Source organism: Protomyctophum parallelum (assembly GCF_964188405.1).
Source record: "Protomyctophum parallelum genome assembly, chromosome: 19".
Taxonomy (NCBI): Eukaryota; Metazoa; Chordata; class Actinopteri; order Myctophiformes; family Myctophidae; genus Protomyctophum; species Protomyctophum parallelum.
The window spans coordinates 2,346,783-2,363,844 of NC_139717.1; the positions used below are offsets into that span (position 1 = coordinate 2,346,783).

At 45.5% G+C, this 17,062-nt stretch overlaps 1 protein-coding gene across 1 annotated transcript in view; it reads right to left on the reverse strand.

Moving 5' to 3' along the window:
- Nucleotides 1–17,062, reverse strand: part of gnpat (glyceronephosphate O-acyltransferase) — a 56,105-nt gene that overhangs the window by 7,523 nt on the left and 31,520 nt on the right. Inside the window, exons 8-13 of the mRNA XM_083789940.1 lie at nucleotides 15,929–16,059; nucleotides 11,550–11,872; nucleotides 8,825–8,926; nucleotides 7,345–7,512; nucleotides 4,773–4,852; nucleotides 396–536 (exon numbers count right to left, since the gene is read on the reverse strand). Coding sequence (XP_083646066.1) covers nucleotides 396–536; nucleotides 4,773–4,852; nucleotides 7,345–7,512; nucleotides 8,825–8,926; nucleotides 11,550–11,872; nucleotides 15,929–16,059 — 945 coding nt within the window. The remainder of the gene's footprint in view (nucleotides 1–395; nucleotides 537–4,772; nucleotides 4,853–7,344; nucleotides 7,513–8,824; nucleotides 8,927–11,549; nucleotides 11,873–15,928; nucleotides 16,060–17,062) is intronic.

Consider the following 17,062-nt stretch of genomic DNA (forward strand, 5'->3'; position numbering starts at 1 on the left):
TGATGAGGATTTATTTGACACAATGAAATAAAATGACGATAGTGTTCCAGTGTGGGGCAGACGGCCTGTCACAGCCAGATTTGGGAGAGCAGCGCAGCTTTGTTGTTGTTGCGAGGAAAGGAAAGCGGTAAAATGAGACTTTCGTGGTTGTTTTCGTCTCAGATTTAGTCCGACGGAGCGTCACAGTATAACTATGGGGACACAAAATACGACACAAAAGTAGGACCCGGAAGTATCTCAGGAGGGGGGCGCTCACGTCACGGCTAAAATACTGAATACATCGTCTCTCTCTCTCTGTGCGTGCGTGTGACATGCGTGCGTGTGACGTGCGTGCGTGTGACATGCGTGCGTGCGTGTGACATGCGTGCGTGCGTGTGTGCGTGCCTCTCCCTCACCTGGTAGCCCTGCAGGAAGGGATCCAACAAGGCCGTGAGGAAGGCCAGCGTTCTCCGTCCGCTCTCCGTCACCAGCAGCTCCTGTTGGGAGGCCTGCAGCGCCCCCGTCTTCAGCAGCAGGTAGCACGCCTCCTCGAAGTCCTGCACAACAATAGAGAGAAAGAACGCTGTATAAAAACCAGGGGGGCAGTCAGACAGATATTTAACCAGGGGGGCAGTCAGACAGGTATTTAACCAGGGGGGCAGTCAGACAGATATTTAACCAGGGGGGCAGTCAGACAGATATTTAACCAGGGGGGCAGTCAGACAGGTATTTAACCAGGGGGGCAGTCAGACAGATATTTAACCAGGGGGGCAGTCAGACAGATATTTAACCAGGGAGGCAGTCAGACAGATATTTAACCAGGGAGGCAGCCAGACAGATATTTAACCAGGGGGGCAGTCAGACAGATATTTAACCAGGGGGGCAGTCAGACAGATATTTAACCAGGGGGGCAGTCAGACAGATATTTAACCAGGGGGGGCAGTCAGACAGATATTTAACCAGGGGGGCAGTCAGACAGATATTTAACCAGGGGGGCAGTCAGACAGATATTTAACCAGGGGGGCAGTCAGACAGATATTTAACCAGGGGGGCAGTCAGACAGATATTTAACCAGGGGGGCAGTCAGACAGATATTTAACCAGGGGGGCAGTCAGACAGATATTTAACCAGGGGGGGCAGTCAGACAGATATTTAACCAGGATGGCAGTCAGACAGATATTTAACCAGGGGGGCAGTCAGACAGATATTTAACCAGGGGGGCAGTCAGACAGATATTTAACCAGGGGGGCAGTCAGACAGATATTTAACCAGGGGGGCAGTCAGACAGATATTTAACCAGGGGGGCAGTCAGACAGATATTTAACCAGGGGGGCAGTCAGACAGATATTTAACCAGGGGGGCAGTCAGACAGATATTTAACCAGGGGGGCAGTCAGACAGATATTTAACCAGGGGGGCAGTCAGACAGATATTTCGTGAAGCCACTAAGGAAATCGGGACTTCCTGAAAGTTCATATAATGGCCTGTTGTGGCGCTGTCATTGGGCCCCAAAAAACCCATAGCCCCATAGAGGTCCATGTATTTGGGCCCAACTTCACCTAGACTGTATTACCTTAATAAACATGGTCATGAATACTTTCTGCTTCCAGTCACTAGTTTAAAGTCTCATTTCTAATGTCATAATATTATTTTTGGAAAATTATGGTCCCATTTATTAAAAAAAATGACCATAAAGTCGCGCATGTTCTGAGGGGCGTGGCTACCGTTACAGTCTATGATCGGGAGTCCCCTCCCACTCGAGTCAAAATAAAAAACAACGGAGAAGAAGGGGGGAAGTCCCGCCTCGTTGTCTGGGCCAGCCAATGGCCAGCTGGGCCAAAACGGATCTAGAAAGATGGCGACTTACAATACAAGGACTGACAGGCTTCATTTTACGTTCATGTCAGACCCGGAGAACGCTTTGTCCATATTACTGCCTACTACTAGTAGGGGTGGGTCCCGAACTTCGGGACCAATCCGGTACCGAACCGAACATGCTCAAGTACCGGGTACCCATTACAATAATTCAATTTCGGTTCTCTCTATCGGTACCTGGGTGACACCCTGCACGCACGCACATAAAACAGCTGATTATAATCAGATCATGCTACTCGGAGAGCCAGCAACAGAATGGACCGTGGTAAACGCTTCCTATTGTTGCGTTGTCACACGTCTAACCATTAGACGTGCGATAACAACAACACGGAACAATAGACTCTAACGACCCTCTGCCATTGAAATGTTAATGCTTAGATGCATGCAGAAGACGCTACATTTCTCTCCCTCCAGAAAGACTGGAGCGCGCAGAGCGCATATGCACGTAGACAGCAGACACATACGTGTCCCGACCCAAACATTGAGGAGCTAAAGTAAACGTGACGTTGTTGTGATTAAACATAATGTGCCACGAAAAATAGCTGTCCAAAATAGCTGTCCATAGATGTCCAAACATGATCGCCTCGTTCGGCCAACAAAATATGTGAATAGGGTGATGCCTGATTTATTCTTCGTCGTACACGTGTTATGCTTGCATGCTGAAACACAATACACAATACAACAACAAAGTTAACTTCGGGAGAGAGCCCCCACAGATCTGCCCTTCATGCAACGAACGTTGGTTCTATAAACGGCAGATCGATGAGCGCATGGGGGGTTTTGCAGCCTGAGCGCAGCTCCATGCGCGTTGTGGATCTCTCATTTTATGGAACGAACGTACGACTGGTATGCTGTTAGCTTGTTGCTAAACGGGACCCTGTTAGCAACAAGTCTCTCTCTCTCTCTCTCTCCCCCTCCCGTTGAAGCACTGCAGTGTTGCACTGTTCTGATTTGATATTGCCGGTATATGAAATAGCCTATCATACATTTTATTTTTATGTTATTATTTGCATCTGAACATGTCAGTAGCCTAACTGTAGGCCTTTACCACAGTACTGTGGCAGTCTACTGTGGAAGAGGATGTTACACTATTTATTCATTACATGTCTTAAATTGACATTGAGCTTTTTTGTTAAACATTTGACCTCTTTTATATCATTTTTTATTTTTTATTCTCCATTGTTCTGTAAAGCACTTTGAGCTGCATTTCATGTCATGAAAGGTGCTATACAAATAAAGTTTTATTTATTATTATTTATTATATTTTGGAACCGAAATAGGGAACCGTTAAGAACCGGAATCGATAAGCAGAACCGGAATCGGTACCGGACTCGAAAAAATCCTAACGATACCCATCCCTAACTACTAGTAAGCTTTTCATAAATTATATTTGTACTTAGGCTGTCTGCTGTCGTGAAAGTTTACAGTTAGAGAAATTCAAAGTCCAGCCGTCTGCTGTCCAGCCTCTCCCACCCCTCACTGGGTCTGCTGTCCAGCCTCTCCCACCCCTCACTGGGTCTGCTGTCCAGCCTCTCCCACCCCTCACTGGGGAATATTCCGGGAGGAAAACGGAAACGGGGTGAGTTGTCTTGTTACCGTGTAGAGTAGACAGCATTACCTGCACAACCCATTTTGGGGCGGGAACCCCTTTTGGTGTTTTAAGCATTATGTTATACTTTAGCTATTGGAAAATAGCAGATCTACAAGCTCATAGCGCGCCACCGAGTGGCGCGCTACGAGCTTGTAGGTCTGCTATTTTTGAAAAAAAAAAACGTGAAATTGTGCCTGAAATCTTTGAATATAATGTTCTTTCAGAGAAAGTTTTTAACTCAAATCTTTGCTAAATCTTTAACAATATGTTGTTCCAATCCAGAGGGTCCCTGGAACAACGTATTTTCAGACGGGGGGTCACAGTGGCCAATGTCACATGGACTACAGGACTAGAGGACTACTGGAATAGCTTGCACATCGATTATAAACTCAGCTTGCCATTGCATAGCAGCTGGTAAAAATAATAAAACATTGTGAAAATAGCAGATCTACAAGCTCACAAACCATTGCATCTCTTCTACACACAGAGCATACTTAGAACCACAACTGTCGCATCCTAACAAGCTCACTTGCAAAAGGGCATTGTTGTCTTTGGCGATGCAAAATGCACAACACATCCTCTAGACATTTTGCATGATAAAGAAGATAAAATTATCATATATATAATAACATTAAAGATACAATTACCCAAACTTCGGTGCCACCACCGCCATCATGTGCCTACACTGTAAATCCCTGGAACATGTGACGCGTTTAAACCTAAACACCATGTGTGTAATAATAAAATGCCAAATGTTTATTAATGGTCATAAAATACAGTAGAACACGAGTTCACTCAAACACCTCACGAGAACACCTAGTGTTCAAATTCTAAACACCTATAATATGACTGACTTTGATTGTAAAAAACTAAACACGTTTATGTGTTTAAAAAGTGTTACAGGCGATTAAACATGTTCTTCTGTTTATAATCTAAACACTGTGACACGTTTAAAAAGTGTTACAGATATGTGTTTAAAACAGTTTATAACCTAAACGCTTGGGTTTAGTGTGTATTGTTGTGTTCGCTGTGTGTCGTGCTCTCTCCCAGCTCTGTGTCTCTTGAAAACCCGTTGTACTGTTTATTTATTATTATTGTTTATTTAAAACCCGTTGTACTGTTTATTTATTATTATTGTTTATTTAAAACCCGTTGTACTGTTTATTTATTCAAGCTTTTGCAACAATGTGAAATTGCCACGCTACAAATTACACCCCCTTGACATGAATATGTTTGAGATCGACGGACATATAAACGTGGGTTTTCAATAAGACCGTCAGGATTTAGAAGACATTTCTTTGATTTATCGTGCCTGTAAGCGGCATTACCTGCACAGTGTCTCCAGGGCAGAGGATGAACTCATTGGAGAACATGTTTCTCAGGAAGCTGAACGTGTTGAACACTTCGTCTAAAAAACAAACACACAATAATTCAGAGTTACCGTACAATTCGAAAAGAAAGGACAATTGGATCCACACTTTAGAAAGTCTACAACCCTTAGGTCTCAATGTAGATTTCGATATGAGTGTTGTTATATAAACAGATGACAAAAGATTACATTTGCTCTTTGCTTTATGATGGCTATGTGCCTGATTTTGTGTTTGCATTTGATTGCATTATTGGCTTTTGTTTTTTGTTTACTTCGTTTGTAAATAATTGTAATGTTTTTCCTTGTGATGTTTTTCTCCTGTCTAAATGGACACTTGGTGTCTTTGGGTGTTTTGTAGTTTCACTGAGAACTACAACTCCCATGAGTTATCATTCAAATTTAAATGTTTGACATAGGTGTGATCAATCATCCAATCAAATGATGAACATATCTGTCCTATGTCACTTTTTGATTATGCCTGAAGAAGGTCAGTAGACCGAAAGCTTGCCAACAATAAACTGATTGTGCAACAGATCTGAGTGTGTGGAGCTTCCCTTTATTTTTCCTCAAAAGTAAGGACAATGAAACAAACACTTTAGGAACCAATGATTTCGCCGACAAGCTTGTGAATTAAAATAATGTAGACTGTAGACTTGTAGACTGGCCATTTTAACTATTCAATAATGTTTAGCAAAATAGTAAAAAAAAAAAAAGGCAAAGAAGTTTAGCGGTGACGAAAATGGAGCCCCAAGTCTTTGCCACGGTCACATGTGTCCGTGCACGGACATGTTGGTGACCCCCCTACGGACATGTTGGTGACCCCCCTACGGACATGTTGGTGACCCCCCCACGGACATGTTGGTGACCCCCCCTACGGACATGTTGGTGACCCCCCTACGGACATGTTGGTGACCCCCCTACGGACATGTTGGTGACCCCCCCACGGACATGTTGGTGACCCCCCCTACGGACATGTTGGTGACCCCCCTACGGACATGTTGGTGACCCCCCCACGGACATGTTGGTGACCCCCCCACGGACATGTTGGTGACCCCCCCTACGGACATGTTGGTGACCCCCCTACGGACATGTTGGTGACCCCCCTACGGACATGTTGGTGACCCCCCTACGGACATGTTGGTGACCCCCCTACGGACATGTTGGTGACCCCCCTACGGACATGTTGGTGACCCCCCCTACGGACATGTTGGTGACCCCCCTACGGACATGTTGGTGACCCCCCTACGGACATGTTGGTGACCCCCCCACGGACATGTTGGTGACCCCCCTACGGACATGTTGGTGACCCCCTACGGACATGTTGGTGACCCCCTACGGACATGTTGGTGACCCCCCTACGGACATGTTGGTGACCCCCCTACGGACATGTTGGTGACCCCCCTACGGACATGTTGGTGACCCCCCTACGGACATGTTGGTGACCCCCCTACGGACATGTTGGTGACCCCCCCTACGGACATGTTGGTGACCCCCCTACGGACATGTTGGTGACCCCCCTACGGACATGTTGGTGACCCCCTGACAATGCAGCCTTGGGTCTTCAACAGGTCAACAGGTCAAGAAGCAAAGGCACAGCTCTGTGTGTTTGACCCCTGACCTCACCCCTGCGCGTTTGACCCCTGACCTCACCTCTGTGCGTTTGACCCCTGACCTCACCTCTGTGCGTTTGACCCCTGACCTCACCTCTGTGCGTCTGACCCCTGACCTCACCTCTGTGCGTCTGACCCCTGACCTCACCTCTGTGCGTCTGACCCCTGACCTCACCTCTGTGCGTCTGACCCCTGACCTCACCTCTGTGCGTCTGACCCCTGACCTCACCTCTGTGCGTTTGACCCCTGACCTCACCTCTGTGCGTTTGACCCCTGACCTCACCTCTGTGCGTTTGACCCCTGACCTCACCTCTGTGCGTTTGACCCCTGACCTCACCTCTGTGCGTTTGACCCCTGACCTCACCTCTGTGCGTTTGACCCCTGACCTCACCTCTGTGCGTTTGAACCCTGACCTCACCTCTGTGCGTTTGACCCCTGACCTCACCTCTGTGCGTTTGACCCATAGAGTTATATATCTATAGAGAAGACAGCCGAGTTCTCCTCCCATCCACTTGCATTGAGTTGCTCAAAAGCGCACGAGGCGGATTCACTCCTCCTTCCTGGTAGGAACAGAGTGCATTCTGGGATGGATTGGCCCCAAACACATGAACGCGCTGCCGTTGACTATCATTGTGCCGTTTGTGCTGCGTTCACGTATGAAACATTCGTTCACGTGTCACGGCCCCAATCACATGAACGTGCGCAATGATAGTCAACGGAGCAGCGCTGGCTCGAGCTGCAATACCTTCATTCGGCCACTATGTCCATTTCGCCTCAGGGTTTCCTCTGGGTGCCTTCTCTATAAATATATACTCTGTGCGTCTGACCCCTGACCTCACCTCTGTGCGTTTTGACCCCTGACCTCACCTCTGCGCGTCTGACCCCTGACCTCACCTCTGTGCGTCTGACCCCTGACCTCACCTCTGTGCGTGGAGGAGGCCGTGTGGAGGGCCGTGGCCAGCAGGGCCGGCCGCAGGAACACGTGCAACACCTGGTTCCTGTAGGAGGCGCAGGAGAGCACGGTGACCGCCTGGGCAAACAGCTCCTCTTCTGGGCCGGAGGCCATGCCACACTCCTCCTCCTCCTCCCCCCCCGCTCCTCCTCCTCCTCCTCCTCGCTGACCTCCTGTCAAAAGGTCAAAGGTCAAAGACATTGTTTCAGTCGGGTTGTCTTCGGCGAAGCGATATCCGTGGAATGGTCTCATCTCAACGCGTGAGATGAACACGGTGACCATTTCTGATGACACACAGACAAAGAGTGTAAAGGGCTTTAAGCCATTCTGACCTGAGATCAGATTCATGCGAGGGTTTCCGCCGGACACACGCTGGTCTGATGAACCCATTCTGACCTGAGATCAGATTCATATGAGGTTTTCCACTGGACACACGCTGGTCTGATGAACCCATTCTGACCTGAGATCAGATTCTAAAAATGTCAGTCGTTTTTTTTAGATTTTTCAAAAATAGCAGACCTACAAGCTCGTATCGCGCCACTCGGTGGCGCGATATGAGCTTGTAGATCTGCTATTTTTCAATAGGTAAAGCATAACATGATGCTATAACACCAAAATGGGTGCCCGGTCAGAATGGGTTAAGCAACTAGTCGACTATTCAACTAGTCGACTAGTTTTTGTTGGCCTCAGATAGATTATAGTTATAGTCACCAATGTACAGTTTTTAAAACTATTATCAAAAGAATAGTAGGCCTAGTTAAACTAGTCTACTAGTAAACTAGTAAAAATCATATTTCTCTCCATGAAATCCGGTTCCATTTTGTAGTTCCTCAGAGAGGGACTGTACAGTACAGGTGGTACTGTACAGGACAGGTGATACTGTACAGCCATGGTACGTTGTCAGCAGATAGCGGAAACCAAATGTTATCCTTATAATAAAACATATTTTATTTATTTTATTTATTTTATTTTATTTATTTTATTTATTTATTTTATTTATTTTATTTATTTTATTTATTTTATTTATTTTATTTATTTTATTTATTTTATTTATTTTATTTATTTTATTTATTTTATTTATTTTATTTATTATTTTCATGTGGCGAGTGTACAAATGGAACCAAATAGAATAGGTCCTTAGGAATATATTATATGTGTTTGGCCACCGACCCCCATCTGAAAATATGCTGTTCTAGGGACTCCCCCAGAAGCAAAGACTTGAGTTAAAAACGTTCGCTGTGAAAGAATATATATATATATTTTTTTGTTTTTTGTTTTTTCAAAGATTTTCACAATTTAAAAAAAAAATAGCAGACCTACAAGCTCCTAGCGCGGCACTACGAGCATGTAGATCTGCAATTTTTCAATAGCTAAAGCATAATATAATGTTTAAAACATCTAAAAGGGGTTCCCCCGCCCAGAATGGGGCCTAATTAATTCTATACAGACCTGGTTGTCTCAGCGCCAAGAGGACGCGCCCGCCAGCCACAGAGACCAGACCGCCATGGAGGGCCAGACTGGATGAGACCACTTCAGACGGAGACGCGTGGTCTGGAGAGAGAGAGAGAGAGAGAGAGAGAGAGAGAGAGAGAGAGAGGGAGAGGGAGAGGGAGAGGGGGAGGGGGAGGGGGAGAGGGAGAGGGAGAGGGAGAGGGAGAGGGAGAGACAGAGACAGAGACAGAGACAGAGAGAGAGAGAGAGAGAGAGAGAGAGAGAGAGAGAGAGAGAGAGAGAGAGAGAGAGAGAGACACACGGGTTTAGAGACAACAGTTGATGTAAAATCATTGTTAATAAGGAATGGAAGTCTGAGGTTTTACCTCCAGCACATGTATGGTTCACTCAGCTCGGCGTTGTGGCTGCTCTGGAGAGGTTATCCTTTAAGATGAACAATCAGTTGGATAAATATGATTGCCTGATCCATGGTCAGGCCATGCCCTCTCGATTGTTTAATGTATTACTACTACACATTATTATACGGTTGATGATGCTGCGTGTTTGGTCGTGTAAATAAATACTGTAAACTAATTTAAACTTTTACTTTGATTTATTTTTATTTATCTTGTCTATGTCTTATGTTTCTGTGTTCATACACATGTCCATGAATACGTATCCTGCTGTTGTTGCTTGTGTTTGTATTTTCTGTTTTCTGTGTTTGTAAAAAAATCTAAAATGAAGTACTGATTATAAAAAAAAGGGGAAAAAAAGAAAAGTTGATGTTACGTACAGTTAGTGTCAAGAAGCAGATCTACAAGCTCGTCGTGGGCGCACTACGAGCTTGTAGGTCTGCTATTTTTGAAAAATCGTGAAAATGTGGCACACATCTTTGAATATATATTTCAGAGCGAACATTTTTAAGTAAAATATTGGCTTCTGGGGGGGGGGGTCCCCTGGAACTACATATTTTGAGATGGGCTTTTCAGAAATGTAAATGTCTTTATTTAATCGACTTCAGTCCAAAATGGGTTAATTTTGTTGGGCCATTTTCTGTTTGAACATCTGACCACTAGAGGGTGCTGCAGCTCCACTATCAACTCATCTCCTACTGCAGGCTGCCTTGTTCATGATTTCATCATTTTAGCCAAGAGTTTGAGTGATTTAAAGGCGCAGTGAAACGGAAATGGTGAACAACATGAAAATGGTGTTTCCACATGAAACACCGGTCTGAAGTTTCTGAACCAATCAGAGCGTCGCATCCCTTCAGGCGATGGGACGGTAGCTAGGGACGGTGGCTATGCTATACGCAACACGCATGGTGTATGTTTGTTTACAAATGAGATAGTCGGCCAGCTAATCCAGTTTACTGTTATGTGGCTTATTTCTACCCTATAATGTTTTCGGATACATATTTTAGCGTGATGATTAAGTTGAAACCGAGTAATACACTGTCTGGATGTTATTTTGAATGGGAATAAAAACGGAGGATTTCTGCAATCAGTAGCAGCTGTGATGGACGGAGGCGCAAATATGGGGAATTAAACGGGTGAGCTTTTAAAACCTCACTGAAAACGCACTTTTATTCTTTGGCTTTTAACACAGCATGAGACCTCTGTTCCTGTACTTGCTTCCCCCCCCCCCCCTCCTTTTCTTGTTTTGTGTGTTGTCTTTGTATTCTGTGTTTTTAGCCTATATGTTTACTTACTGTTTTTACCTATGTACTGTAAAGCACTTTGTGGCAGCTATGGTTGTTTTAAATGTGCTATATAAATAAAGTTGAGTTGAGTTGAGTTGAGCTTCATTTTTATTGGCTTTTATCGATGTGTATCTCTACACGTCATCACGCAGCACGTTTTCGTTTTAATAAATAAATAATACAATCGTTTTTATGGACCTTTGATATAAAAACACACAGAAATGAGAATTTTCACATTTTTTGGGCATCCATTGTTAGGTATGCCCAATATGATGACCACGGATATGGTCTAAAAGTGTGAAAAACGTCTTTTTCATTTCACTGCGCCTTTAAAACGGAAAAAGGGAGCATTGCTTTGCTAAAAGGAGAGCTGCTATAATGATACCATAGGTCACACAAATGCAATGGCTGGAACCTTTTCTGTTTTAGGGGACGGCCACTCCACTAAATACTATACTATTATATTATATAAACTGCTTTGATTGATTGACAACTTTAGCAGTCCGTAGAACTTACACAGGAACGCACCGTTCAATACAAGGTCTGCTAAGAGGATAAAACTATAGAAAGAACGAAGGCACTTCCATCGGGGTCCTCCATTATCAATTCATCAGAGTACTACAGACGAAAAACAGTTTGACCCATTTTGGGGACGAGGACCCCTTTTGGTGTTAGCATCATGTTATGCTTTAGCTATTGAAAAATAGCAGATCTACAAGCTCGTAGCGCGCCACCGAGTGGCGCGCTATGAGCTTGTAGGTCTGCTATTTTTGAAAAAGTAATCGAAGAACCGCTGACATAGAAACATAGCTTTTTCAGAGAACTGTCAGGATGTAGGAGACATTTGTAGAATCTGATCTCAGGTCAGAATGGGTTAAGCGAGACATGGCCAAAGCATTTCCGGGGGTCCCCAGCCAAACACGTTGAGAACCCCTGCAGTACAGTACAGTACAGTACAGTACAGTACAGTACAGTACAGTACAGTACAGTACAGTACAGTACAGTACAGTACAGTACAGTACAGTACAGTACAGTGCTGCTCACCGGGCCAGTGGAGGAAGGCTCCGCAGTCCCGCGCCAGGCCGCGCAGCCACAGCGTGTGCTGGGTCAGCTCATCCAGCGTCATGGCCTCCTCCTCCTGCTGCTCCCTGCTGGGCCTCGGGTTCTGGCGGTAGTGGTTCTGGGCCTCCTCCTCCTCCTGCTCCCTGCCGGGCCTCGGGTTCTGGCGGTAGAGGTTCTGGAGCAGCAGCGAGGCCATCAGAACCCAGGGCTGCAGCACCATGTTGTCCTCCTGGGCGCGGACCAGCCGGAACGCCGTGTCGCTCACAAAGCTCTGGGTGTCGTCGCTGGCTTTCCTGGGGATGTGTCTGTAGAGAAAAGACTTAGACTTACTGTACGTATACTGTAAGCCAAACCTGTTTTATATTAGTCATCATCACACAGTACATGATGTGTGGTTTTGTATTGTCGTTTTACCCAACCAACCAGGGGGGGCAGTCAGACAGATATTTAACCAGGGGGGCAGTCAGACAGATATTTAACCAGGGGGGCAGTCAGACAGATATTTAACCAGGGGGGCAGTCAGACAGATATTTAACCAGGGGGGCAGTCAGACAGATATTTAACCAGGGGGGCAGTCAGACAGATATTTAACCAGGGGGGCAGTCAGACAGATATTTAACCAGGGGGGCAGTCAGACAGATATTTAACCAGGGGGGCAGTCAGACAGATATTTAACCAGGGGGGCAGTCAGACAGATATTTAACCAGGGGGGCAGTCAGACAGATATTTAACCAGGGGGGCAGTCAGACAGATATTTAACCAGGGGGGCAGTCAGACAGATATTTAACCAGGGGGGGGCAGTCAGACAGATATTTAACCAGGGGGGCAGTCAGACAGATATTTAACCAGGGGGGCAGTCAGACAGATATTTAACCAGGGGGGCAGTCAGACAGATATTTAACCAGGGGGGCAGTCAGACAGATATTTAACCAGGGGGGCAGTCAGACAGATATTTAACCAGGGGGGGCAGTCAGACAGATATTTAACCAGGGGGGGCAGTCAGACAGATATTTAACAAAGGGGGGCAGTCAGACAGATATTTAACCAGGGGGGGGGGGGGGGGGGGGGCAGTCAGACAGATATTTAACCAGGGGGGCAGTCAGACAGATATTTAACCAGGGGGGGGCAGTCAGACAGATATTTAACCAGGGGGGCAGTCAGACAGATATTTAACCAGGGGGGCAGTCAGACAGATATTTAACCAGGGGGGCAGTCAGACAGATATTTAACCAGGGGGGCAGTCAGACAGATATTTAACCAGGGGGGCAGTCAGACAGATATTTAACCAGGGGGGCAGTCAGACAGATATTTAACCAGGGGGGCAGTCAGACAGATATTTAACCAGGGGGGCAGTCAGACAGATATTTAACCAGGGGGGCAGTCAGACAGATATTTAACCAGGGGGGCAGTCAGACAGATATTTAACCAGGGGGGCAGTCAGACAGATATTTAACCAGGGGGGCAGTCAGACAGATATTTAACCAGGGGGGCAGTCAGACAGATATTTAACCAGGGGGGCAGTCAGACAGATATTTAACCAGGGGGGCAGTCAGACAGATATTTAACCAGGGGGGCAGTCAGACAGATATTTAACCAGGGGGGCAGTCAGACAGATATTTCGTGAAGCCGCTAAGGAAATCGGGACTTCCTGAAAGTTCATATAATGGCGCTGTCATTGGGCCCAAAAAACCCCAAAAAACCCCATAGCTCCATAGAGGTCCATGTATTTGGGCCCAACTTCACCTAGACTGTATTACCTTAATAAACATGGTCATGAATACTTTCTGCTTCCAGTCACTAGTTTAACCCATTCTGACCTGAGATCAGATTCATACGAGGTTTCCGCCGGACACACACTGGTCTGATGAACCCATTCTGACCTGAGATCAGATTCTAAAAATGTCAGTCGCTCTAGATCTGCTATTTTTAAATAGCTAAAGCATAACATGATGCTGACACCAAAATGGGTGCCCGGTCAGAATGGGTTAAAGTCTCATTTATCATGTCATAATATTCTTTTTGGAAAATGATGGTCCCATTTATTTAAAAAAATGACCATAAAGTCGCGTATGTTCTGAGGGGCGTGGCTACCGTTACAGTCTATGATCGGGAGCCACCCCCCCGTTCAGTCAAAATAAAAAACAGCGAAGAAGAAGAAGGGGGGGGGGGGGGGGGGGGGGGGAGTCCCGCCTCGTTGTCTGGGCCAGCCAATGGCAAGCTGGGCCAAAACAGAGCCAGCCAATGGCAAGCTGGGACAAAACGGATCTAGAAATATGGCGACTTACAGTGCAAGGAATTACAGGCTTCATTTTACGTCCATGTTAAACCCGGGGAACGCTTTGTCCATATTGTTTACAGTCTATGTAACCAACACATGCATACTCATGAGTATTTTAACCCATTTAGACCTGACATCGAAACATAGTCCCATATAGTCCCATATGGACATTGCTGTTCCTTGGAGTGGTTGCACCACTCAACAATGTCTTCTAAAATCTTGACAGTTTTCTGAAATAGTCATACCCATGTTTCTATATCAGTGGTGCTCAATATTTAATGTCAAGGACCCACAAAACTATAATGTAATATGCCACCGACCCCCATCTGGAAATATGTTATTCCAGGAACCCCTCAGAAGCAAAGATTTAAGTTAAAGCCACCGACCCCCATCTGGAAATATGTTATTCCAGGAACCCCTCAGAAGCAAAGATTTAAGTTAAAAACATTCGCTCTGAAAGAATAGATTTGCGCCACATTTTCACGTTTTTTTTTTCAAAAATAGCAGATCTACAAGCTCATAGCTAAATCTACAAGCTCATAGCGCGGCACTCGGTGCCGCGCTACGAGCTTGTTAGATTTAGCTATTTTTCAATAGCTAAAGTATAACATTGAGGGCTGTATTTTGCGTGTCTTAAGTACCAGGTCTTATTCCCTAACTTGAGTAAACTAAAGACCTGGAGGCGTGATCAATGCTCTTTGGCCACTCAGAATAGCCAAATGGCATTGATCACGCCTCCAGGTCTTTAGTTTACTCAAGTTAGGGAATAAGACCTGGTACTTAAGACACGCAAAATACAGCCCAAAGGGTTCCCGCCCAGAATGGCATAATCGGTCCTGTGTGTGTGTGTGTGTGTGTGTGTGTGGAATACAAGAAGACTCACCCCGTTTCTGTTTTCCTCCCAGAATTTTCCCCAGTGAGGGGTGGGAGAGGCTGGACAGCAGACAGCTGGACTTTGAATTTCTCTAACTATAAACTTTCATGACAGCAGAACAGCTACAAATACAACAGTACAAATATAATTTATGAAAAGCTACTACAGTGAAGTCTGTTCACAGAAGTTGTTGTAGGATATGTGGGGGATTATCTGACGAGGTACCATTTGAGGGAGCAAAACCTTACATAATATACTAAATAATACTAAATTGTTTATAGGGTCAATAAATGTAATATTAAATAACCTTTCCACAGGAGTATCTTTTTATATTTTTCCAAAAAGAATACAAACCGCCAATAGCATATTACAAAGTTATCCGCCTCACTGGGGACAATTCCGGGAGGAAAAACGGGCACGCACCGGGGTGAGTCTTCTTGTTACCTGTGTGTGTAGGGCGGCGGTGGCTCACGGGTAGAGTGGCCGGATGGTAAGCCAAGTTCGAACCCTGTGGGCTCCCCCAGAGTTAGTGTCTAAGGCCTCTTTTAGACGGCGACCATCTCCATATAACACGTCAAAGTCCCGTTTGCATTCTCATTTTTTTGGACCATTTACATGAGAACGCACACTTGAATGAACACGCTACAAAGTGCATGCATATATATGCCAGGTCGCTAGGTGGCGCGTGTCCTTGTGGGGGTCCGTGTGACACAGCGCTTATATAAACCATAGACATAAGTCACGCATGCGTAGAACTACTTCCATTCTTATTCTACACAGAAAGTAAACAAACGTCACGTCCTCATCACACCTCCAGCAAACCGGACTATCCGACATGGTTGTTGTTGTTCGTTTCCCCTAGCAACTGACGCATGCCTATGACACCATGTAAAAACGTAGGACACGGGGCGAGCCGACCAGAGCTGACGTAAGCCATGATGTCACAAGTTTTGCGGATCCACCGTTTTGCCTGTTTATATGGAGACCATAGGAAACGGGGTTCTAAAAGATTTCCACTCTGGGAGGTGGTTTCACTTCGTTGCGTTTTCACCTCCTGTGAACACGGTTCTCGTCTAAATGACAGCAGCAAACGATACTTTATTTTGCCGTTTTTTATGAACACCATCCTCGTGTAAATAGCACCTAAGTGTCCTTGAGCAAAGACACTGAACCCCTGATTGCTCCTGATGTTAGCGTGTTTTTGCATACCTTGGCATGAGGTTGAAATGGGAGCGTTTGACTCGGCCGTCCGCTAAGCTTCTGACAGACACGGGTTGGCCGAAGTACACGTGGATGCTTCCGTAGTCTTCGCTGAGAACCTTCCTGGCTTTAAACAGACCCTGCAAACGCGTCGTGCACAGACAAGAATCTGCATGAAACTGCTGCTGAAAGGGATAGTTCAGAATTGTTAAAGGACCACTTCACCACTTTTCAACCTATCTTCATATAATAGGTCCTCACTAATAATCATGAAAATGAATGGCACGATTTTTTTCTACTCAGTCTGTGTTTCATAGGACGGCTGTGGGCAGTTTAGAAGCCGTCTTCCAGTGACATCATCATTAGGCAGATTATTGACAGATTTTCATCATCGTGAGAACGATGGCTTCCATTTTCGCATCGCAACTTTTCAGGACTAGAAAGCCTGCAGTTTCTATTAGCTTGTATTCCCCATCGATGATGTCACTGGAAGACCGTTTCTGAACTACCCACAGCCCTCCTATGAGACACAGACAGAGTAGAAAAGAATTGCACCATTTTACCATGATTATTAGTGAGGACCTATTATATGAAGATAGGTTGAAAAGTGGTGAAGTGGTCCTTTAACAACTTAAGCTGTATGAAATAAATATAGTGGTTGCAACTGTATTAATTGATTGGCCGAGTCCCGTGGTGGGAGTTCTGCTCTGGTTTTGGTGAAATATTAAGTAGTTCCGGTCATTTTGTGGGGGGCGCAGGGGGGGGGGGGGCACGCATTAAAAGTAAATTAATTCACAAAACTAGGGTTTTTCATTTGTATTGTTGACCTATCTCTACCATACAGTGCAACTTCCGTTCTTTTTTTACCCCTCTATCACACAGAACTATGTTTTTTGTGTCCATATCACTACGCCCAAAAAATAGTTCCATGTGATAGAGGGGTCAAAGTTGAACGAAAGTTGCGCTAATATTTTAGAAATAGGTCAACAATACAAATGACGCTAGTTTTGTGGATTTACTTTTACTGCGTGGCCCCCCCCAGTGCCCCCCCCCCCCCACAAAATGACCAGAACTACTTCATATTCACCCAAACCAGAGCAGAACTCCCACCACGGGACTCGGGCAATCAATGAATACAGTTGC